The sequence below is a fragment of the Armigeres subalbatus genome, chromosome 1, assembly GCF_024139115.2.
Source record: "Armigeres subalbatus isolate Guangzhou_Male chromosome 1, GZ_Asu_2, whole genome shotgun sequence".
Lineage (NCBI taxonomy): Eukaryota > Metazoa > Arthropoda > Insecta > Diptera > Culicidae > Armigeres > Armigeres subalbatus.
The window spans coordinates 133,965,398-133,990,946 of NC_085139.1; the positions used below are offsets into that span (position 1 = coordinate 133,965,398).

The following is a 25,549-nucleotide window of genomic DNA, read 5'->3' on the forward strand; positions in this document are numbered from 1 at the left end:
TCGGCAGATTACAGTAGGCTGGACATGTGGTGCGTATACCGGAAGAGAAAATAGCAAAGGTCCATAGGTACATAGACTAAGGTACAAGGGTCCAACAATAATTTGAAACAAGATGTGGTAAGTAGGAATTAACTCTACTCCAATTTCCAATAAATAACTTCAATTTCAATGAAATGGTCGTTCTATCTGCAGAAGAGCCGAGGAAGAAAGAGAATGACGTGGAATACACACAATTTTCTAAAAAACCCTCTTTATTGATCGATGATTTAGGGATTTTTTTCTCCAACAGTAAATGTTTTGAATAATGATGCACTATTTTATTTACATAAAACGTATAAATTGCTATTGAATTGCCATACATTTATTCAGTTTCGTAAAATAGATATCGCCAAACTTCTTAGTGTTATGACAACATAATTAGATGACTTAATATGTGACTTGATAATAGCTTGCCCCCAATGCAAAATGTCATGTTGAAGAATTCATTCCCTTTGATTGCATCTACTTATGCATGCATTCACATCCATATCTAACAGAGAGTTATTGGATTTTTTTTCATCCCGAGTTTTCGCGAGTTCTGCCAAACTTCCAGCCCAGCAGTAGGCAGCACTCGCGCTTGTACAGGCCATTATTACTGCTTATTATTAATCCTACATGAACTAGAGATAATGGTGATGATAATATTCAGAAACTTTCGCTTTGTCAAATTTTGCAAATGATCGTCTTAAAGATTAAAGTGTATATCAGCAGTCCTGCGTTTCCCTATCTCCAACACTCATGGCCAGAGCAACTTTAGTCAGGGGTGGTTGATGGCTCGCTTCACGTGCTACGGTCGAGTTTTCGGAACGGCGTAGCATTGAGAAACTTTATCAAATCACCCTTTTTTCTGTCCTGAATGGCAACATCCAGTAGCAATTGTCCAACGTCTTCTTCGTTGGAGCTACCGGTTCCGCCGGATGCAGTTTCGAATAGTGCCGCCTTTCTCCTCAATTGCCTTTGTCGCAGTAAATCCTCTCGAGACTGTGAAACACCGTGGTCGTTAAGATTTGGTTCTGCATTATTTTCATCATCGTCTGATTTCGAAGACCTATGGGGAACAAAAAATCGAATAGGATTTAGATAAACTAGTTAGAATAAAACTCAACGTGCCTTGAATTGAAACGTGTTTATATTTTTTTTATGATCAGAATTATTCGTTTTATAACAAACATATTCTGTTATGCATTTGTATACTTACACATCATCATTTTCAATAGAAGTAGATGATGACGAATCCGCTCCCAGAAGGTCCACTAGTGAAACTGGAGGAGCCTTTACTACTCGTCCTAGTGGCTGATAATAAATATCGTTAGGAGCTGCATAAAACGTTCTGAAAGGATAAAGTATATTGAAATATAAGTACGGTGTTGCAGATTCCTAATGTACTGAGTTTACCCTTTTCCCTCAGGTGCTTTCGATCGTTCAACGGTAGACCACATGTCGGCAGGAACCATGGGTGGTACCGGGAGAGACCGTGGGATGGATCGCCCAGACGGTGGTCCCGATCGTTTACCGTGCCCTCCCCAGCACGAATGACCATAACTGAGACAGCCTCCTGGAATGAAGAAAGATAGCGAAAAGGGAATATAATATTTGAAGCATGATTACTTTCGCTCTTAGCGTTGTGATGGACATGGGGGTGGATTTGTTTGATTCGATAAATAAACACAAGCACGAGCTGGGATCTTGCTCAATTCCCAAATTAAATTTTATTTGATTCGACAATACAGTGCATTGGTTAGCGGTTAAGTATGTTGGAGTTTATGTGCGACTGTACACAGCATAACCTACCTGTAATAAAATTGAACGGACTACGCGCTATTTTTAGAATTTTAAGTGAAAACAGCTACCTTATGCAAAGGGAATTGCTATGTCCATTTGAAAATGAAAGATAATTGCAGTTTAACGCTGCTGAAAACCAATCAGCTGCTCAAAAAAATGGTTTCCCTGTCTGGAACAATAACCTTTTAACCAGTGTTTCCGACGATATAGGGGAACTGTTCCCATGTTTATCTCATCGAACATATATTCATCTAATCGAGGGATAAGAAATAAAGCACCAATCTCGTCGCTTATTTTTGTTAACATGTTAAACAAATCCGAAAATTGAAACTTATCAAATTCTATTTATTTGCTTTTTCATGGGATGGAAGCTATAATATGAAGTCCTAAAGCACTAACTCTTCACACCTATATAAAACAGTAACACGCTCTTTAGCGTCGTCACATGTGTTCATAGTCTCAAACCAAACATCGTGGCCATCCGAGCAAGCATTCCAAATTTCCAACACATCAGTGCAGTCGTCCTCTAGGGACGAACACATACGCCTCGTGAGGTTGAGCCAAGGGTTGAGCTGAATATTGCTGCCTGTTGCAGTCGAGATCGCGGGGGTGGTCAAAGAGCGGAGCGTGACATGTGAAGAATCGAAACAAGGCTCCGGTCGTATCAATAAGGCCTCCTTTTTGGATAATAGACTGCAAACAAATGTTTTTCGTATCGCGGGAGGATGAGAAGCGAGTTTATTCACTTTTCAACTGTGGGGCTGAGATTGTTTGACTTTTTGTGGGTGCATACATGATGGGCATATTTAGAGCTAATGAAACAGAAAATTTCGATTTTTGAAATTTGATGAAAACCTTTTTTGTCTTATGAAAATTTTCAAAGTTTCAAAAACTTTTTAAGTAAAAAATCTAACTTCAAAAAAAGAATCAAAACAATGTCTCGATGTTTCTGTATTTTTAAGTGATTATGTGCCGAAAAAAAAAATTATATGGGAATCGTTGAGAAAACTTTGGACTTTCAAGCAACTTTGATGAATTAGAGGCACCCGTTAAACCATTATCAGTTGAGCTCATATTTTTCATAGGGTATTAGTATTCTGTGCTAATGGAATCTGTGAGTGGTTTCTTTTGAAACTTAAAAAAATCCTTTTCGTTGGCACCCAGAGAAAACCAACACTATGGGTGTCCGGCGTCTCCTTTAGAAAGTTCGTTTTTGGAGTGATCTTATAGCCTACTCGGAGACTGTGTACTATTTAAGAAAGACAATTCTTACAATATGTAGGTAATTGGATAGGTAGAAAGCTGGAGCAAATAAATATGAATAAAATAATGAACGAAATGAAAACTTTACAAATATGAAATATGAGGTTGAAATCCTTTAAAGTAGAGTATATTACCGAGGTCAAAATACAAGTATCTAAATCCTAATCTATCATAACTAATGGAAAATAAACATAGCAAGTTTATTAAACACAACTGTTGAATTTTATCTACTCCCTATCAATAAGCAAAGCACGTCTATTCAGTTATCATTACCCATATAATCTCTGCCACTTACTGTGTCGTTCTGGTCGACGTTTTCCAAATAGTCTATCACCATTTTTCACTACAGGAGTGAACTGGCGCCTGGGTGAAAACCGCAAACAACAAAAACATCCTCGACTTCACCGCATCTACCACCCGTTGCAAGTAGCACATGAGCGGTTACTATCTCCAAGCAAATGAGCAGATGATAATTTCCCGCGATTCTTATCGTAGGTAGGTACCCGAAGCTAGGCAGAATGCTTTAGTCACGGGCCCTCTTTGCTCCCATGCCGTCGGTTGTACCGTGTCTAGGTGTTGCATTCCATTTATCAGTCGCCGTAATGTCCGCACAGTCTCAAAGTCAACCGCTCGGAACGTTTGCATCCTAATAAGGATGAGAAGGCGGGTTGATTGGAACTTAATTGCGAAATTGCCTCTCGTTTCACCGTGCAAAATTCGGAAAGTTACGAACGAGTCTTCAGCTTTAAGATTAGCTGCAAAATGTCATTAGCCTTCACGACGTTTATTGACACATTTTTGCTTGTTTCGTACATCTGTACCAGCATGGCGCATATAAGTCCCACATGAAAAAAGTTGAAACAGAGGAAAATGCCGATTAAGTTGAAAATTGATACATATTCCACCACGTTATATTTATCATGCTATAAATAGTAGTTCAGATCGACAAAATCTATTTCACTAATAGAAGTAGTGAAACAGTAAGATAAACTTTTCCGGTAAATATATCAATTCTATCAATTATATGCGATTGCAAAGGAAAACCCTTATGACAAAAATATATTCGATGATACTAATACCGTTCATTGAATCACCTAATATGCATGATCTCATACTAAAAAGCTAATGAAAAGTATAAGTTTTGGAACATATATGCAATGTATAACTTTTTTTTGTTTTTAAGGCTCTGCTTTTGCAAAAAGGTATTAGAAATCTTAATCTATATACATAAAAATGAAATTCTGTCTGTCTGACCCTTATGGACTCGGAAACTACTGAACCGATCGGCGTGAACATTTGTCAGCTGAGGTTTTTGGGGCCGGGGAAGGTTCTTAAGATGGTTCGAGACCCCTCCCACCTTTGGAAAGGGGGGCTCCCATACAAATGAAATTCAAATTTCTGCACAACTCGAGAACTAATCAGAGAATAAATTAATTTTAGGCGAAACAAAGTTCGTCGGGTCTGCAGGTAATAAATAAAATTAATTTTCTGTAGCTCAGCAAAATCCGCACAGCCCACAGTGGCTAAAATCGTGTTTTGAGCGCGTTTAATTAATAGTACCTTTGTTATTCAAGAGACATTTTATCAGTAAGTTAATGCGCTTCTTTAAAGGTATTCAGTTTACTGATCAATCCCCCTAAAAGTGAGATAAAAAATATATTTTATCCACTTCACAACATGTAAGGTTCGATTCTTCATGAAAGTTGTAGCAAAAGTTTTCCCGAAAAACTTTGTCGAAGACACCAAGTTCGTAATTCCGTTACTATTGGAGATTTTTTATGTTTTATGCTGAAAATCCCTTAAGAGCCAGTTCGCGAGAAGCGCGACCCCCTTTCCAAGGGAGGTTGCAACGATGTTCTCCGATTTGGATGAAATTTTCAGGGTTTGTTCATATATAAAAGAGAAGGCATTTTGCAAATTTTCAGATTTTTTCATTGAGGGGAAGTGGGGTAAAACGGCCCTTCAAAAATTATTGTTCAAAAATCGCCAAAACCAAAAAAATGCAATAACTTTGGCAATGAGTGACCGATTTTGTTTAAATTTTGCACGCTTTTTCTACTCAATTAGTACTTTATACCAAGTGGTTAATAGGGTTATAAAGTTGTTTACTTTAGGAGAAAAATGACTTTTTCGATAAAAAATGGTCATTTTTCAAAAGGGAATATTTTTCACCAACAGATCTAGGATAAAAAACTAAACCCGTAAGGCAATTAAGGAACTAAAGAGCTGTCATCTCATATATAATTCAGAAGCGCCAACTCAAGAATTTCTAAGAAAATCGCAATTTTCTGCAACATTGTTTATTTTTAAGAAAGTTCGCAGAAATTTCGACCCTACTTATGTTGATGTTTTCCAATCTGGTGAAAACTGTCCAAACTTTTTTGCCTAAGTTGAAATTAAAAATCAGAATTTTCTATTAGGGGAGTGTAGGGTAAAATAGTCCTTTAAAAATAAATGTCAAAAAATTCATCATTTTTTTATGTGAGTTCTTGCAGAAAATACATAAGTTTAAAAAAACTGTTTCTTCTTCCTTTCAATTCATCTATATTTTTCGTCTTAATATATACATATATCCTTCGCTGATCTATATTAGGTAGCAAACTATTTGCAGAGCAATTTTCAACAGAAGTAAAATAGAACCAAAATAAGTGCATTAAACATTAGCACGTCTTTCGCAAACTGAAACAAAAATGAACGAATTCGACGAACGTGCTTGTTGATATTTTTTTGAATAAGCTACAATTAATGTGAGTACAGGTAGTGATGTTGCTTTTACTTTGCGAGAAAAAAAAACAATTATTTTTAACGAAAAACGAGCAATTTCGGTAAATTGGGTAAAATAGCCTTGTATAAATAAAATGAATATACATCAAACTTATTGAAACTTATTTCAGTGCCCCGACTTAAGAACAATCAATCAAATTATGAGTTTCTGCACATTGCAATGTTTGTTTGCAAGCCAGTTTGTGAGAATCGCAACTCCATTTTATCGATCTTTCAGCATCTGGCTGAAACTTACAAGGTTTATTTAAGGTTATATCTACATATATGTAGATGAAACTATTTGGCAAAATATTGGGATGGGGAGAGAGGGGTAAAATAGATCTCCAAATATAAATAATGTTACGAAACAAGATAATCGTAACCACACTTCTTAGATTTGATTATTCCGACCCAACTGGCAACTAATCTAGTGATTTTGCTAGTTTGCTTCGAAATTCTTCCAAGCTTAGTATTTTTATGGTTTTTATCTGTCAACAATTAAATCCTTCACAATCTCTCAATCTCAAAAAATAACGTGAACTAGTCATGTCATTTCTCCCGTTCAAAAATATTGTTCCACCTAAATAAATGCTTTAGCTAGTTTCCATCCATTCGAAAGTGAGAACATTAAACAAATTTTGTTTTGGTACTTCAACATGGTAGTCTATTCCTCGGTGAAAAAAGCAATAGATAGATTTCTCAAAAAGTATTGCAAGCTGTTACTACCCAAGTACTACTTCTTAGCAAACCACACCTTATGGTTGGTTGGAAATATGTTCATATAAGGTTAGTAAAGATTTTAAGAGAAAAAGGCTGATATTTAAAGCATCATTTTTACAATCAATTCACAATTGTTGAGGTAGTCAAGCACTTTCAGGTGGTGTAAATTAAGCCGAGAATAAAACAGTTTTGCTTGGTAATCTTTTAATTAATTGATTAAGCGATCTACAATTTATATATTTTAGCTATGAGTGTAGAAACGTGTATCCTAAAATTTGAAGTATTTTCATGAGGGGTGTGTTTTCTAATCGTCAGACAATTGATACTCTATCCCATAGTTTCCCAAAGTGGTGGGTCGCGACCCCCCAGCCTGTGTAAATCTTATGGAAGGGGGTCACGACCCCCCAACTTTGGGAAGCTGTGCTCTATCCTATTCAATGGTATACACATTACATTGTTACGCTCTCCGTGTAAAAAATCAGCTCGTTGTAGAAAAAAAAGGTTTTTCCCGTATTGTGCAAAATGAATGCAACTTTGTTAAACTTTGGAGTGTTTTTCACACAGTTGTGTAAACATAGAATCGAGAGTATTCCATTACCTATGAGATAAAATTGTCCAACCCTTGAAAATATGTACACCCGATTAGAACTGGTATAGTCCATTCAGTCAAACATTTTGTTTAGATTGTATCTCTGTAATATTAGCTAGCAGTTTGGAGGTTAGTAATTCAAAATGTATGAATGGTACACGGTAGCTGATTAAAAAAATATCTACAAGCACTTTCGTCGAATCCGTTCATTTTTGTTTCAGTTTGCGAAAGACGTGCTAATGTTTAAGGAACTTATTTTGGTCCTATTTTACTTCTGTTGAAAATTGTTCTGCAAATAGTTTGCTATCTAATATAGATCAGCGAATGATATACGTATCTATTGAAACGAAAAATATAGAGGAATTGAAAGGAAGGAGAAACAGGTTTTTTAAACTTATGTATTTTCTGCTAGAACTCACATAAAAAAAAGATGTATTTTTTTACATTTATTTTTAAAGGACTATTTTACCCTAAACTCCCCTAATGAAAATTCTGATTTTTAATTTCAACTTAGACAAAAAAGTTTGGACAGTTTTCACCAGATCCGAAATCATCAACTTAAGTAGGGTCAAAATTTGTGCGAACCTTGTTTTGAATAAACAGTGTTGCAGAAAATTGCGATTTTCTTAGAAATTCTTGAGTTGGCGCTTCTGAATTATATATGGGATGAAAGCTCTTTAGTTCCTTAATTGCCTTACGGGTTTAGTTTTTTATCCTAGATGTGTTGGTGAAAAATATTCCCTTTGGAAAAACGACCATTCTTTATCGAAAAAGTCATTTTTCTCCTAAAGTAAACAACTTTATAACCCTATTAACCACTTGGTATAAAGTATTAATTGAGTAGAAAAAGCGTGCAAAATTTAAACAACATCGGTCACTAATTGCCAAAGTTATTGCATTTTTTGGTTTTGGCGATTTTTGAACAATAATTTTTTAAGGGCCCTTTTACCCCAATTCCCCTCAATGAAAAAATCTGAAAATTTGCAAAATGTCTTCTTTTACATATATGAACAAACCCTGAAAATTTCATCCAAATCGGAGAATATCGATACAAGAGGGGGTCGCGCTTCTCGCGAACTGGCTTTTAAAAATGGGTTTTTCATCATATCTTTTTCATTTCAATCACCACATTTTTCGCATGTTCTAGAAAGTTTCAGATAATATTAAAATACGCCGTTTGGTGGCTATTGCAAATAAAAAAATTGAAAAATAAAAAGGTTATAACAGTTTTACTGGATATTTTAGTCATATTTGATAACTGCAACTTGACAACGGGCAAATTGTCGCAATAAATCTCATACGCATAACAAAGCACAAGTAATGAACTTCAAATTAATACCTGAGCTGTCGAGTTGTAAGCGAATGTAAGGAATGTTTCATCGAAAAACTTTTTCTTCTATGCAAAGCAAAATCACAAGTTTATGAATCAGCGCACCATGCGTCTCCATATGCTTGTATGCTTATACGTCGAACATGACAAAGCTTGTTGACATAAAAAGCAATAAATCTCCAAAAGTAATGAAATTACGAACATGGTGTCTTCAACAAAGTTTTTCAGGAGAATTTTTACTACAACTCTCGCGAAGGCATATACCTTGCATGTTGTAAATTGGAAAAAATAGATTTTTTATCTCACTTTTAGGAGGATTGACCATTATGCTGGATACCTCTGAAAAAGCGCATTAACTTACTGATAAAATGTCTCGAAGACACCGTTGTGCTAAATTGCATAATAAAGGTACTATTAAATAAACGCGCTAAAAGCACGATTTTAGCCATCATGCAGCCGTGTGCTCAACAAATTAAAAAACTGATATCCCGACAAAAATGAGGTTTGTTAGCTGGGTTTCGGCAAATTATTTGCTGATTTTCAGCAATTTTGCCAGATATCTGTCAAAGTGCTGGGGCTCGGCTGTGCGAATCGCAGTAAAAGTTGAACAAATTGCTGAAATTCCGATAAAAAAATAAGTGTGTTTGTTGAAAAGGCATTTTTTCCTGTTTGTGGCGTGAAATTTTATCATTTATCAACTTATTTTTGATCAGTGCTGGCTGCAGAACGAGAATCTACCAAAAATACGCAGAAATATGTCCATTCCCAAGAAAATGGTCCCGGAGATTTGGTCAATGGTCATATACCTTGAGCCACTTTCTCAGGGCATCAGTGACGTGTTATTGATTGGCTACAGGCTTCTAAATCTCTCTATGGTCGTCGAAAACATGAAATGTGATGTTCATATTTCAATCAATTTCTAGATCTGAAACCACCATTTGTTGATAAATAAGTTCCAGTTTCTGAGGAAAAAAATATAAAAGTTGACATCACAAACACAAGCAGAGAAAAAAAGGCATTCTCAACATATCCTCAAAAAACTTGAAGCATATATGGTAACCATAGACTGCCCAATAATAAGGTTCAAGGCAGCCGGCAGAATACTAGAAGAACTAGAAGAATACTAGAAGCTGCGTTCAATGGTTTCATTGAAATCGGATTACCCCAAACAAAGTTATGCTCATTGGATTTTCGACAAATTTTTGCCTATTTCACGTGGGTAACGGCCGTTTGGTCGTAGGTCATTCGCCAGAAGGCAATGCCTTTCGATCGAAAAACTCGTTTGGCTCAATAAGTCATTTGTAAGGCGCCACTCTTACTCATTACTCTTACTTCTTACTTCCTCATTTCTCACTTCTCATTTCTCACTTTCACAGCGAAAACTGAGATGATAGTGAAGCGAGTAATGAAACGTCTCACTTCTCAATGTGATGAGTGTTAAATGAGGAGTGAATACTGAAAAGAGAAGATTATCGCTCATCACTTCTCATTTCTCACTTCTTGCTTCCTACTGTGAAAAGTGCGAAGGGAATGAGAAGTGAGAGGTAAGACGTCTCACTTCTCACTCTTTAGTTTTTTCTTCTCATTTCTCACTTATCACACCGTGGAAAGTGTGAAATGAGGAGCAGTGCAAAGATAGCCGTCTCATTCCTCATTTCTTACTTCTCATCCCTTAATTATTATAAAATATTACAAATTTTTCACAATCACTATTGTTCAGCCACACGGCATTTATCATCGTACGATTCATTCATTGTTGTTGTTGTTGCGATCGACCAAATGACATTTTCGGACAAATGCCCTTTACTGCCAGACGACTTTTCCGCGAAATGGCATTTTCGGCCAAATTACCTGTTCAGCCAAACGACATTTTGGCCTAACGGTATTTTTGTCCAGTCGGCCGTATGTTGCTTTCGGCTAAATGACATTTTCGTCCAAACCATTATTGGCCTAATAACCGTTTCGGCCGAATGGACTTCAACGAGCAAATCTCGCTTAACTTTTCAAAAAGACCTAAGTAACATTTTTTCATGAATTAATTTGAATAGCGCAATTAACAAAACAACATGAAGGCTTTTGATTGCAGTATTGAAAATTGTCGCAAAAGTGAAATTTTCTCGCAAAATTCTTACTTTCGTATTGCTGCTGTTAATGACTGATGACGACCGCACCATGATTTCCAGCAAAACCGCAGCCGCAACTGAGACGAATTTTCTTTAAAGTGTAAATCATAATCACATGGTGACAGCAGAAATTGACCGTCGGTGACAGTGCAAGCGCTCATTGGAGAGATATTCCACAAAAAAAAAAAAAAAAACTATAGTGAGGACTTAAGCCGAGGCTTCATTCGCACGATGTCGAGGCTTATGTCCAATCACTATTCACTAAACGCACATCTCTATAGAATTAACCTGGTCGATAGCAATCTTTGTAGGTGTGGAGCCGGTTACGATGACATCGATCACGTAGTTTGGTATTGTACGGAAAATGACGCCTCCAGAGAGCAACTATTGGATACCCTTGTGGCCCGAGGTAAACAACCCTTCCGGGAACTAAGAGGTGTTTTGGGAGATCGCGATGTGGTGTATTTGCAGGTCATCTATGCCTTTCTTTGCTCGTCTGACATCAAAGTTTAATCCTCCAATTTTTTCTTTCTCAGTTTTTTCTTGTCTCTGTCTCATTGTTCCGTGTACCATGAAGCTCTGGCCATCCGGAAGATGCTCCCTGAAGAACTAAAACCCGAGCACGACGCTACGCCAAACCAGACATGACGTCAAATACCCGGATGAGCAGCTGAAATACCTCAAACCTAAATCCCAACCCCGTCCATCACCAAATTACGCAATCTAACCTTGAGTCGCCACGAGTATCTTGGTCTTTGTCCCTTTCCCTTACTAACAGTTGATAATAAGATGATATCGATTGTAAATATCATTAAGAGTCTCGGCTCCGTTAAGTGTTATACACGCCTGAGCCTGCCAAATAAATACAATAGTTAAAAAAAAAAAAAAAAAAAAAAACTATTCGCATGGATAGCGTCTATCGCGTTTCATTAGCAAATTATCGAGTGACAAGTGAAATTTTCCACTAAGATGGTGTCTTCGTCGATTTGACGTCGGCGGAAAGTGCGATTTTCTGGTTAGATTATTTGGTTTTGTTTCTGTTAGTCATTGGAAATGAAATCGATTTTTTTCCAGGCCACCATGTTATACAAAAGAAGCTCAATCCGAGACAAATTTTCTTCAATTTGCAATAAATTTGTTTGAATTGATGTAAGCACTCACACACTCACACCAAGTTAGAATTTCTTTTCGTGCTGTTATTGTCCGACGGCCACTCGATGAGTTTTCGCTAAGACGCCACCATTTGGAATAAATTTTCAGCATCGCCACTGGTAACGCGGGATCGCTGCAGACGCCACCACCAATGTGATGGTTTTCCGTTGAAACTGCTACCAGCTGCTGCTGAGTTCGCTCTGCGTTAAATCTTGTTCGACCGCTCTCTGCGGAATCCCGATCAAAATGGCTCGCGCGGGCCGGAAAGCAGCTTTCTTGAATTCAATAAAATAAGCCCGTTGCCACCGGCCCTTTGTGATCAGAATCACAAGCGCAGAAAAGATACATTGTACGCATGATGATTGCAGATCAATAGTAACAATGAATTCCATTACGGTCATAGCAGCTTTAGGGGCCCTCCTTAGGTGCCCGCCAGAGTAGACGCGACGTGCGATGCGACGCATCACGACTTACGTAAAAGAATAACAATCATTATCAACAGGCTGACAAATTGCACTGTCGCGTCGCGTCGCATCGCACGTCGCGTTTACTCTGGCTTCGCCCTTAGCCTAACGGTAAGATGCGCGGCTACAAAGCAAGACCGTGCTGAGGGTGGCTGAGTTCGATTCCCAGTTCCGGTCTAGGAAATTTTCGATTTGGAAATTGACCGAACTTCCCTGGGCATAAAAGTATTATCGTGCTAGCCTCATGATATACGAATGCAAAAATGGTAACTTGGCTGAGAAACCTCGCAGTTAATAACTGTGGAAGTGCTGAATGAACAGTAGACAATTTCCCATTGGGGAATTTAATGCCATTAACAAGAAGAAGAAAAAGAAGAAGAAGAAGAAGAAGAAGAAGAAGAAGGCATAGCAGGCTATGATCAGCGTCAGTGTAAAAATTCAGAATTTCAAAATTAAACATTTTTCACTTTACGTAATCCTACGTTTAATTAGCTTTCGTGTATCGTATACAACCCTCTTTTTTTTTAATGGAATACCTAAACTTGTAAAAAAAAGAGATTTATTTGCATTTTCTTTTTCTCTGAGAATTCCCATTACATATTTGGAATATATGATGGAATTATACAGTAAACAAAATAGAGGAGAAATATTTTTTTATAAATTGACTCCTTGTAGAGATTTACATTCCGAACCTTAACATCTTATACATAACATTTGGTTTGTATAGTAACACTTTAATAAACTGTTGTTAATGTCAATTTTTTATATCCAATAAATGTTGAAAGTGAAGAAATTTCAAAACGATGGGCTTTCCAGTAAAATTTCCATATCTCTAATGTTCCATTTTGGGGCATATTGACTGCAAAATCTTATCTTACTGAATGTAAAAAATGACAGTTGTAAACTTCACTGCTTACTGATCAAGACAATTTTGACAAACATACAATTGTTTTCGACATGTGTTTTCTTCGAAAGCGGTCTGACTCTGCAAGAAAACAAGACACTGAAACGCTATCCTCTGGTACTAAAAATTCCACCATTTTCAATTGAAAGCATTACCTCTATTTTAAACTTAATAGTGCAAATTTCACTTGTTTGTTTTACCACGTGACTTATTGGCTTCCGGGTTTTAATTCTGGACAGCACAGATCATGTATCAACCGTCGTTATTCGTAAACTATCTATGAAAGACATATATGCATCACCATATGACGTCTCAATATCACATTTGCGTGGATGTTTCTTTATAAGCATAAGCTAAAAGCATTTCTCTGCAGTTAGCCTACTGCTTTCTAGACTCCTTTCGTATTCCTTCCTTCCGATTACTCGAAAGAGTAAACAGGTTCGCAAAAGAAAACTGTCTGCAGGCGATTTCCTTCATCACCTTAATGCACGTGAGTAATAAAGCGTTTGTTCTACTCACTAGTCTACACGGTTGCGTATCCTTTGGGAAAGTGTTGAAATAGATAACGGCTTTCTTGAATAACATTATGAGAACATCTTTGTTTAATTTTGAAGACATATTTTGCAACAAAACAAAATTTTCCTTGAAAATCTTTTATGATTAGCTGTATATAATCTCAGAAAAGAGATGCTCAACTTAATTGTTTATTAGGGTATTGGTTTTCCAGGCAAACATTGGAGGTCAAGCGGGTGGCGAGAATTCGTGCCAAAGAGTGTGTGCAGTGATTAAATTTCATATCACATTGTTTATTAATTTTGAATACTCAATCAGAATCATTACCATGTATAAGGAATGTTCAAGTTCCTACAAAATGTTCTTGAGTCCAGATCAAAATATCTATCAGATTAACCAGGACTCTGCAAATACTTCCTTGCCTTCCACGCTCATCCCTTCTAGGTGGATTAATCTACCTTTGTAAATCACCTCAAGTATTCTTATTTTGTAAGCTGGATAAAAAAGTCATCTTTTGCACCAACCTGAAAGCCACATCGCAATTGACGTGTAACACTATTCGTTTCAATGTGATGTTTCTAGCTCCGGCATTGAAATCCTGAGAAATATTTACATTGTCTTTGACTTTGTTTTGTTCCCATTTGTAGTACATCGGCGCTGTCTAAAAGAACAAACATACGAAAACGGCACAAAGCATCAGCGCCATCGGGAAAACCACTTTGAAAAATTCGCCCACCATGCAGTGGCTTTGTTGGGATTTTTGTTATGCTGACGGCAGTGCAAATGTTTTCTAAAGTTAGCGTAAGCAGAGAAGGCAGATATTATGCCATGTAGGTACATTCTTATAACGAATTCGACCTAAAGCACATGTGACGTTTTTCTATGCCGTCACCGGGGTGATGACGGGTCATCTATGTATTTTAGCCCTTCAGCGCACATTAAATCCTTTTTTTCGGGCGTTCTTAGCACATTAAACCGATTTCCACACCTCTTGATCTAATGTCATAATTCTGATTCTATCACATTTTGGTCGCTCCCGATAACGATGTACGTGATGTCGCTTTAAATACGAAAATAGGAGGAATCGGTTAAAAATGGCCAGGATTGCAACGCCTTTTCTCTAAAATTGAAAAACTAGTTTCTATGATATTTGTTTCAACGTCAAGTATTATGAATTTAACAAATCAGGAATGCAACTTTAGAATCATTATTAAATATTCATTTTGAATCCTCTGATAAGACTGTTTTGTTATATGTATTTTGGTTCCAGGACCATTAGTTATAAGTTCGCTGCATTTGTAGTCACTTACTTTAATGTAATTTTTTAAATCAAGTTTATGATCCAACGCCAACGTTTACGCCAACCATATTCATGGAAATAATTAAAATTACATTTTATTCATGAAAAAAGGATTTGACACGGGAAATCAATAATCCCACCTCATTGCTCTTTTCGCATTTGTCTTTTGACCCATTTTTTCCTAAAACTATTTTTTCTTAGCCTTCTAATGCTGGCCTTAGACAGGGTTCTTTGTCTATTGTTTGTTATTTTCAATTGTTCATAATTGGAGTTTTTGATATTGGTCAACAATAAAATCCTTAACGCATGTGAGCAATTCTCTGTGAAATCGAAGGTCGATTTATTTTTGTATTTTTTTTATTTCTCTGAAATTTTGCATATACAATCTTTGTGATCAAAAAACATAATTTGCATCAATTTTTTTATTTTGTTTTATTTTTTAAACTAATTTTATTTGCTAATTATCTAATACATTTATTCATCTCTTAGACTAGGTGTTCCGTGTTTTCTTAACACTATCATCCTTATTTGCTATGTTACATTTTTAGTTATCCTTCTTCTTCTTCTTCTTATTGGCATTACATCCCCACACTGGGACAGAGCCGCCTCGCAGCTTAATGTTCATTAAGCACTTCCACAGTTATTAACTGCGAGGTTTCTAAGCCAAGTTACCATTTTCGCATTCGTATATCATGAGGCTAACACGATGATATTTTTATGCCCAGGGCAGTCGAGACAATTTTCAATCCGAAAATTGCCTAGACCGGCACCGGGAATCGAACTCAGCCACCTTCAGCATGGTCTTGCTTTGTAGCCGCGCGTCTTACCGCACGGCTAAGGAGTTATTTTTAATACATTTCAATTGCCTCTGGCAGTTAGTATATTTCCTCTGGTTTAATTGAATCATGTAGGAATTACAATGTTTTCAACTTAAACTAACTTAACCTAATTTATACTAAGGGTACAAAGAGCTAATCGTTGCAATAGAAAATTGCAACGATTTTTGTCTAAAATTGGAAATTATTTTGTTGGACATTTGTTGCAATGTCTCAATATTAGAAATTCTATAAAGTTCATTGGTACTATACCACGGAGGTAACTTCAGAATAATTTTCAAAATTTTATTTTGAATCCTCTGGAGTGCCTTCTTTCTGGTAGTGCAGCAACTAGTCCATATTGGCACAGCATACAACATGGCTGGTCTAAAAATTTGTTTGTAAATCAAAAGTTTGTTCTTAAGACATTGATTTTCTGTTTATAAGTGAATATAGACACTTAATATATTTGTTACATTTGGCTTGAATGCATTCAATGTGACTTTTAAAAGATAATTTTTGATCCAGCAGAAGTCCTAAATAATTTGCATCATTGGTTTGCCATTTTGACTACCTAACTTTTGACAAGGGCGGAAGCAAAAACACCTTGAACACTTTCAAAAAAACTTAACTTGAAAACGGCATGACCGATCGTTTTGGCAAACTTTTAGGTAATCAATGGGGCTATGTTAAAAAAATATACACTGCGAAATAAAATTGTTCAAACTTTGAAAATAAAACTTAAAAATCAATTTTCTCAAAAAATAAGTTTTCCAATATTTTTTATTTTTAGATATGTTGTAGCAGACAATATATGTATTTTTTTGCACTATGAGACATAATGGAGAAATGAAGGACAAAAAAGTTTAAAAAAATTAAAACTAGTTGGTTTTTTAAAAATGGTCGAAATATTTGTTTAACGTTTTTATCGACCCGATTTTATGAAAGTACGTTAAATTTCCAATGAAAAAGGGATACAGTATTTTTTTTTGTTCTATTAGAGCACTTAAAGTGCTACCGTTTCTGAGATACAGCAGTTATAAGATAACATTTTTTTGATTTTTTTTTCGAGTCTATTCAACCTAGAATCAAATTTTACTGAACCGTTGATATTTATTGACAAATGCTAGTAATGGAGAAGTGGTTGGCCATTTTCATGGTATGAGATGGTGGAGAAAAAATCTTTACTAAGAAAAAATCAAATCCGAATCTTTCAACCTAACTAATGTTTGGTATATTATTTGGCCAAAGGCTTCTATTCAATATTGAAGGTGGGTCAGGATGGACAAGTGATAGACAAATATAGGAAACGAATTTGAAAATTACAAAATTCCGATAAAAAGGAAGCCTAGACTATCCTTGGCCAGTAATAAAGGAAACGCCATGTGCAGAATATGAATTTGTATTCAATTTGTTTTGGACTTGCATGAATTAAGAAATATAGCCAAGAGTTAAAATTGTACAGTCCTAACAGTGAATTTGCTTGAAAACTTTATTGAATTAAGATCAATCATTTGAATATCTTCCTCTCTATTACACAATAAATCATTACCACTAGATTGGGTAGTTTGTCTGGCCGATTCCAAATCTTCTTTCTTCTTCTTATTGGCATTACATCCCCACACTGGGACAGAGCCGCCTCGCAGCTTAGTGCTCATTAAGCACTTCCACAGTTATTAACTGCGAGGCTTCTAAGCCAGGTTACCATTTTTGCACTCGTATATCATGAGGCTAACACGATGATACTTTTATGCCCAGGGAAGTCCAAACAATTTTCAATCCGAAAATTGCCTAGACCGGCACCGGGAATCGAACCCAGCCATCCTCAGCATGGTCTTGCTTTGTAGCCGCGCGTCTTACCGCACGGCTAAGGAGGGCCCCAAATCTACAGCAACTAATTTAGCAATCAGAAAGATTTCCAAAACGTTTTGCCTTTCTCGTATACTAAGTATACGGTAAAGGCTATATGATCGCTCCAAAAACAAACTTTTTATAGAAGGCCCGGAGACCCATAGTGTTATATACCAATCGACTCAGTTCGACGAATTGAGGTGATGTCTGTGTGTGTGTGTGTGTGTGTGTGTATGTGTGTGTATGTGTGTGTGTGCGCAAAACTACTAAAAAAATGTCACTCATTTTTCGGGCATTTATCCTCAACCAATTTGCTCGCAACAAGTTGCATTCAACGCAGAATCCTGTCCCATTGTTTCCTATTTGAAATTGGCCAGATCGGACTATGGGATCAGAAGTTATGGTCAAAATACAAATTCATACAAAAAAATCGCGTAAAAAATGTCACTCATTTTTCGGGCACTTATCCTCAACCGATTTGCTCGCAACAAGCTGCATTCGACGCAGAATCCTGCCCCATTGTTTCCTATTTGAAATTGGCCAGATCGGACTATGGGATCAGAAGTTATGGCCAAAATACAAATTCATACGAAAAAACCGCGTAAAAAATGTCACTCATTTTTCGGGCACTTATCCTCAACCGATTTGCTCGCAAGAAGTTGCATTCGACGCAGAATCCTGTCCCATTATTTCCTATTTGAAATTGGCCAGATCGGACTATGGGATCAGAAGTTATGGTCAAAATACAAATTCATACGAAAAAATCGCGTAAAAAATGTCACTCATTTTTCGGGCACTTATCCTCAACCGATTTGCTCACAACAAGTTGCATTAGACGCAGAATCCTGTCCCATTGTTTCCTATTTGAAATTGGCCACATCGGACTATGGGATCAAAAGTTATGGTCATAATACAAATTCATACAAAAAAATCGCGTAAAAAATGCATTTTTTCGGGCGCACATCCTTAAGATCACTCCTGACGGAATCCGAGTTTCAAAGTACTCGTGTTTTCGGGGGCACACCACTCGATACGGAAGCAACGCACAACTGTCATTTTTATTTTTTAACGCATGCTGCGACGCACTTTGAAACTTGGATTCCGTCAGGAGTGATCTTAACCGATTTGCTCACAACAAGTTGCATTCGACGTAGAATCCTGTCCCGTTCCTATTGAAAATTGGCCATATCGGACTATGGGATCAAAAATTATACCATTTTTTAATGGAAAAATCGCTAAAAAAAAACTCACTCATTTTTCAGGCACTTTTCCTCAACTGATTTGCTCGCATTCAATTGCATTCGACGCAGAATGTCTCATATTTTCTTATTGAAAATTGGCCAGATCGGACTATGGGCTTAGATGTTATGGTCAAATTTCTATTTATTGTGAAAAAAAGTTCAAAAAAGTCTAGCTCACTTTTTTAGCACTTAGACTTCATCTATTCCCCAAGCAACACAAGTTCAACAAATCTGGTTGCAGCAACCATATTGTGACTGAATACGGTCATATATAAGTTACTGTGATTGATGTGCAATATGTGTGCTTCTCAGGTCGCTCGCAACAGATTGCATTCGACGCAGAATCTTGTCCCATTGTTTCCTATAGAAACTTGGCCGGATCGTACAATTGGGTCAAAAGTTATGGCGAAAATACTAATTTTAAAACTACAAAATTAAATGCCATTTTTTGTTCTTATGCTCATCCGATTTGTTTGCTTCCCGTAATGCTGGGTAGACACCTTTACGTGGTGTGTTACGGGGTAAGATCTACCACGGTCACATTGTCAGCTACAGGCAAATCCTGACCCAACGAAAACCTTCCCCAATTTCCAATTCTGTAGTGCTTATGACATTGTCGGTAAGTCATTAAGTAAATATTACACTAATCCTTCCTTCCAACTTCCTAGACGCTTCCCAACCGCAGATAGTAATACTCATGTCCCTGTAATGTTTTTCTTAGATTGGAATCAAGGATTTAACCCCCCTTGATTTCTGATAGCAGTCTGGAAAAGCATTTCAAAAATAACATGAGTATAATTAAAGTGTCCAATCTTCTAATGCTGTGCTAGCGCTTCTTTTATTTTCAGAATTGTCATCACATCTGTTACCGAGGAAAGAAGCTGACGTTACCGTCTACTAATGATGATTTTCTTCTTCTTTTCTTATTTATAGTGAACGTAGTTATTCTGAACACGACGTTAACCATCACTTGCCGAATGGAGCATTTCATAACTTTTAAATAGCTTCGCTCCCAACGAAAAATTCATTAATATAATATTTGATTATTATTTATACTAACTGGAAGCGTATGGTACGGGAGGTCCACGCTTTCTTCCTATCCCCTCGATTTCATGGTATGGTTCGACTTTAAGGGTTTACAAATTCTGAAGTCGCTCAGTATCTAGAAATCATCTCTGCGGTACATACTGCGTAGTTGGCCTGGCCGTATGAAAAGAAAAATGACGGAATTTAGAAACCGTCATTTTCCAGGATGCTTTCAAGTATTGGCTGCGCAAGTATGAGATTAGATTAGATTAGATTAGATTATGCTCATCCGATTTGTTTGCAATAAATTGCGTTTGGCGAGAATTTTTTTTATGCATTTAAACAAATATGAAAAATAAGACCAATCCACATGTTGGTGTTATTTGAGATTTTTTCAAACCTTTTGAACGAACGAGAAAGGCACCATCACCGCTAGGTGGATTAATCTGGGTTTTTTTAAACACGTTTATTAATCCTTCCAATAGGTGTCCATCTTCAAATGCATTATTACCTTCTGAACTATCTTATGCTTGTTATCTGCTTGTCGTTGTCACTTGAATAAAATGCTATTTCTGTTATTAGTTGCTTACTATAACATGAGAGTGTTTGATTAAAATATCATATATTATCATATGATATATATATATATATATATATATATATATATATATATATATATATATATATATATATACGTTTCGGGAACAACCCGTCTTTTTGTATATTTTTTTAAGTTTCAATTCTGATGATGGTTCACTAAAGCTGAATTACGAAAAACAAATTATTTGTTTTTTTTTCTACGTAAAGTATTTTTTCCACAATCTCATACCATGAAAATAACCAACCAATACTAGCATTTGTCGATAAATATCAATGACTCCGTAAAATTTGATTCTAAGTTAAATAGAATAGAAAAACATTCGAAAACGACTGAAAATTTTAAAAAATCGGTATATTTTATCTTATAACTGCTGTATCTCACGGTAGCACTTAGAAAAAAATTACTGTATCCCTTTTCCATTGGAAATTTAACGTACTTCCATAAAATCGGATCGATAAAAACGTAAAAAAATATTTCGACCGTTTTTGAAAAAAACAATAAATTTTTTAAAAAATATAACTTTTTTGTCCATCATTTCTCCATTATGACTCATGGTGCAAAAAAAATACATAATGTATGTTACTACATGTCAAAAATATTGTAAAATTCGTTTTTGAGAAAATCGTTTTTCTTTCAATGTTTGAACATTTTTTTTCGCAGTGAATATTTTTTCACATAGCCCCATTGATTACCTAAAACTTTGCCGAAGAAATCAAAAGATCGGTCAAGCCGTTTTCAAGTAATTTTTTATTGAAAGTGTTGGAGTTCCCGACCAGTTAGTCATAACTAACTTTTATCACAATTATATCAATATGTGTTACAAATAACAAAAATTGCAATAATTTTGTTATAAAATCTCTGCCAAAATGTTATAAAATCTCTGCCAAATATAGTTTCAGTAACTTAGACTAAATGATAACAAAATTCCAATAATTTTGTTTAAGTTACTGCAACTAGCGCTATAACTCCGTTATTAGTTGAATTCCAACAACGAACCATTAGGCAGAGCCTAGAACTAGAAGTCCACCATACAACACATTTTGAAATTCAGCTTCTGGAATGAGTTATTGACAAACTACGAAATGATCGAACGCAAATTACTAAATGATCGATAACATGCTTGCTTCCTGCCCGGCTACTGTTAAACTAAAAGGGGTCAACGTGTTTTCATCCAAAGATTTAGATGGAATTGTTGACGTTGATAACTAAACCTGCCGAAGAGTAGAACTCAGCTAGGTTGTTAAGCTTCCCGAGTAGACAAAAAAAGCTCAATGATATCAAATGTTGTTCTCAAGATGATGTTCTTAATGCTCTCAACAAATTGAAATCTTCGCCGGCTCCTGGTCCTGACGGTATACTATCAATTGTGTTGAAAAAATGCGCGATGACGCTTTGTACTCCACTGACCATCATATGTAACAGGTCAATCGTTGAATTGAAATATCCGGCAAAATGGAAGGAGTCCTGTATTCAAAAAAGAAGATGAACGAAACGTGAATAACTACAGAGGCATTACTTCACTCTGTGCTGGATCTAAGTTGCTTGAAATTCTCGTCGGAGAAGTCCTGTTTTGTGCACTGAAGTCATGCATCTCTCTGGATCAGCATGGCCTTTTTTCTGGTCGTTCGATTGATACCAAGCTTGTGCAGTTTACGTCTCGCTGTCTGATAAATATCGAAGAGGGTAATCAAGTGGACACAGTTTACACTGATCTGAAAGCTGCATTTGATCGAGTTGATCATGTTATTTAAATTCGATCGCCTGGGAGCTCCATCAAGCTTAACACGTCGGCTCGACGTGTTTTTACCAGAATACGTATTTTTACAAGGCTTCAAAATATATAAAAATATCATTCTGACCAAAAATGTTAAATATGCAGGTTCGCAAACAAACGGTTCAGTTGAAGACCCGAGCAAAGATTGTAATCAAATCGATAATTTGTTTTGGTGTTGTGAAATCGCCGATTTTGATAATTCCGGTTGATATTCTTTTGGTCGTTATAACGATCAAAATATCAAAATCTATAGCATGAAATCTTGCTGTGAGTCACAGCCTGTGACATCTGATCGAAAACTTTTTCTGCTGTCGATGAGAGCAAATTAAAACTGATTAAGATGTTGGTTCTCGATAACAAGTATGAAGTTTGATGTCATATAAAAACAATCAGAAAGCTACAGCCAAATCAAATCAAAATATGTAATTAATCATAATAAGCAAAAATTGAGAACTAATTGTGTTTTTATTTTATATATGTTTTCTATTAGCTCTAATTATGATGTGACTGCGCTCGGGGAAGCGAACAAGTTTCATCAAATACTCGAAGTAGCAACCAAAAATTCTACATGGCGACGGCACGAGGAGTAGTTCCTGCGAAGTTTAAGTTTGCTTTTTGGACAAACTTGCAAAAATAAACACATGATTTTGGCAAGGGATATGCAGCTGTGGAGCAAAGACCTAAGTGTTTGTGACGAATAAGACGATGGACTCGTCGGAGACGAGCCAGCCTCGGGCTGAAAGTCTCCTTAATAAAGACACACAAACAAAAACGATGGACTCGAAGCTGTACAAGGATGAATTTCTCAAAAACCGCGATCTACCTTCTATAGAGCCCATAAAGGTCCCGTGAAGTTTTGGCCAGATTTGGCGAGTTGCCACTACAGCCGGGAAGTCATCCAGTGGTACCACGATAATAACGAAGATTTCATCGATAAAAACATAAATCTACGCAACTGCCCACAGCTCCGGCCCATCGAGACTCCGGAAGTGTGCAACTTTTGATGAGAGGAATAAAGAAGAAGGTGTAAATTTTCACTAGAAACCAGAAGAAATTGTTTGGATCAATATGTATCAATATTATTAAAAAGTTCAGTGAATTACCCTTGATTTGATGTATTAACCTTATTTGTACCTCAATCCGTTACCGAGATACAGATGATTTTATTATTCCGGATTCTAAATGGACATAGATATATATGACCAGAGTCAGCCATAATTAAGTTGCTGCAACCGAATTCACTTGAATTGTGCTGCTCGGGATCACTGGGTTATTTTTTATATATCTTTAGAAGGGAGACTTTCAGCCCTAGGCTGGCTCGTTTCCGAATTGGGTTATTTAATTTTTGCTGCAAATACTGAATTTCTTGAAAATTAGAAAACTGCGATAATAATTCCAATGATCATTTATCCATATATTTATATATTTATATTATATTACTGTGTCCTCTCTTATCTGGTTATCAAAAATCGTGTAACACTATAACTGCTTCAGTAAAGAAAATCTTGTATGGCAAATTTGTAATTACTACTGAAATATTAGCCTTTCTCATTAAATGTTTAACTATACAATGCACTTTTTGTATGATAATATTTAAGGAGAAATAAAAACTTTCAAAAAACGTAATTTCGAAAAGGCAAACAGAAAAAAACAAGTTTTCGATTCCCGAATCCAAAAATAACAGATTTCAAGATTTTGAATTCATTTTAGAATTCTATCCTTGGTAAATTTCAGCGCTGAATTTTGAAGCATCCAAACTTCCATGAACTTCGATGTTTTTCAAACCATACTACAAATCATAGAACAACGAAGATTAGTTTCTCAATACCCAAGCAGTGTTTGAATAATGGTCAATAATGATTAATACCCGTAGTTCATTTGGGAACCATAGATAAGAAATCGCAGATAAGCCTCGAAGTTCCGAATAATTTTAAAAAGCTTTATTTTCTTAAAGTGTTCCAAACGGATTGTCTATAGAGTTTCTTGTCATCAAACTTTAAGCTTCTACTGAAGTAACAAACAATGATTCTGAAATTTAGCAGTACTATAGACTTGAAATATTCTTCAAATACACATTTTTTCACTGTTCTGGATTTTTATGGGTCCATTTTGATGCAATATTTTTGTGGCAAAAAGAGACCGATTATATTACAGATAAACTAGAGTTATACAGCGATTTTCTTTCCGAATTCATGCAGGATCTTTTGCTAAACTTTCACTCTAACTTTTTGGAAGTAATTCAAAATGAAATGAAATATATGGACGAGCAGTTTTTTCGTAATACGGTTTATTTTAAAACTAACACTAGCCATATTGAAAATATGAGTTTTTCCGTAGATGGTTAAATTACTTACCTTGTGCATAACTGAAGCAACAGCATAACATTAGCAATAATGCGCCAATTACGTCCAATCGACAACTCATCATACCACTTATGATTGCCATCGTGATTGTAGGGAAATAGAAAAAATTATCACTCCGACACGAAATTTTCTTCCAGCTTAATGGTTACACGTGGTGGCAAAGAATTAAATTTATTTTTTATCCATAATATCAATCTTCTTTATTTAGAACTTGTTGAATAAAATCCACTTATTAATTCAAACATGTACTCCAATAGAATTAAACCGAATTTTCATTGGCACTTAAAATAAATTAAGCTTTTTGAACCTTGTTGAAGTTATTAGTGGAATGGAAAATGAAAGCCAGATGGTTCATAACAAAATCCAAATCCAATTATTGTGCACATTTTTCTAACACCAAAAGTAAACGGACAAATTCGGCCGACACGCACATGCACTTTCCACCTTGTATCCCAATTTTATGTTCGTTTTTGCGATCACACCACTACCCCAATGTTATCCTGAGTTTCCTGTTCAGTGTGTGAACTGTCACTGGCCAACTGGTTCGAATCAGCGGTGCTTTTTATATAGCTCGCTGGAAAGTATCTCCTATGACCGTTGGAACGAGAATCGCGTACTTACGGACCGCTGGCTTTCAGCAGCGGCAACAGCAGCGTGCAGGACACATTCGTCTTCGGCCGTCTGTTAGAGTTAACCATCCGACAGGCATCCAGCCGGGTGGGTATATTCTAGCGGGAAAAGATGTAAAATGTATGTTACCGTTTCCAAACATTACTCATCAGGTGTTGGTCCAGGAGAAAATTTGTGTGGGAGAAAATTTCCGAGTTATATGGCGATCGGGAAGCAATGCTCTTTAGTGTGACGTAAATATTGATTCTTATTGCTGTGGTTTTACGATGAAATTTGTTAGACGTTCAATTTAGCATTACATGAATA

The 25,549-nt window shown here is 36.2% G+C and overlaps 1 protein-coding gene across 1 annotated transcript; it reads right to left on the reverse strand.

Moving 5' to 3' along the window:
* Positions 1–286: 286 nt before the first annotated feature.
* Positions 287–25,133, reverse strand: LOC134206542 (uncharacterized). The gene is made up of 4 exons (XM_062682270.1): positions 24,605–25,133; positions 1,435–1,594; positions 1,238–1,369; positions 287–1,087 (listed from the first exon to the last, which is right to left on the reverse strand). Exons 1-4 carry the CDS (start codon positions 24,693–24,695, stop codon positions 820–822), a joined length of 651 nt encoding a protein of 216 aa, XP_062538254.1. The 5' UTR covers positions 24,696–25,133; the 3' UTR covers positions 287–819.
* Positions 25,134–25,549: the final 416 nt, after the last annotated feature.

What these genes read in the sequence shown, in the direction of transcription:
- LOC134206542 (XM_062682270.1), bottom strand. Translation starts at nt 24,695, where the DNA reads ATGGCAATCATAAGTGGTATGATGAGTTGTCGATTGGACGTAATTGGC. An exon ending in TTGCTTCAGTTATGCACAAG is followed by an intron (nt 1,595 to 24,604) that starts GTAAGTAATTTA and finishes TCTTCATTCCAG; the next exon opens with GAGGCTGTCTCAGTTATGGT. An exon ending in TCTATTGAAAATGATGATGT is followed by an intron (nt 1,088 to 1,237) that starts GTAAGTATACAA and finishes TGTTCCCCATAG; the next exon opens with GTCTTCGAAATCAGACGATG.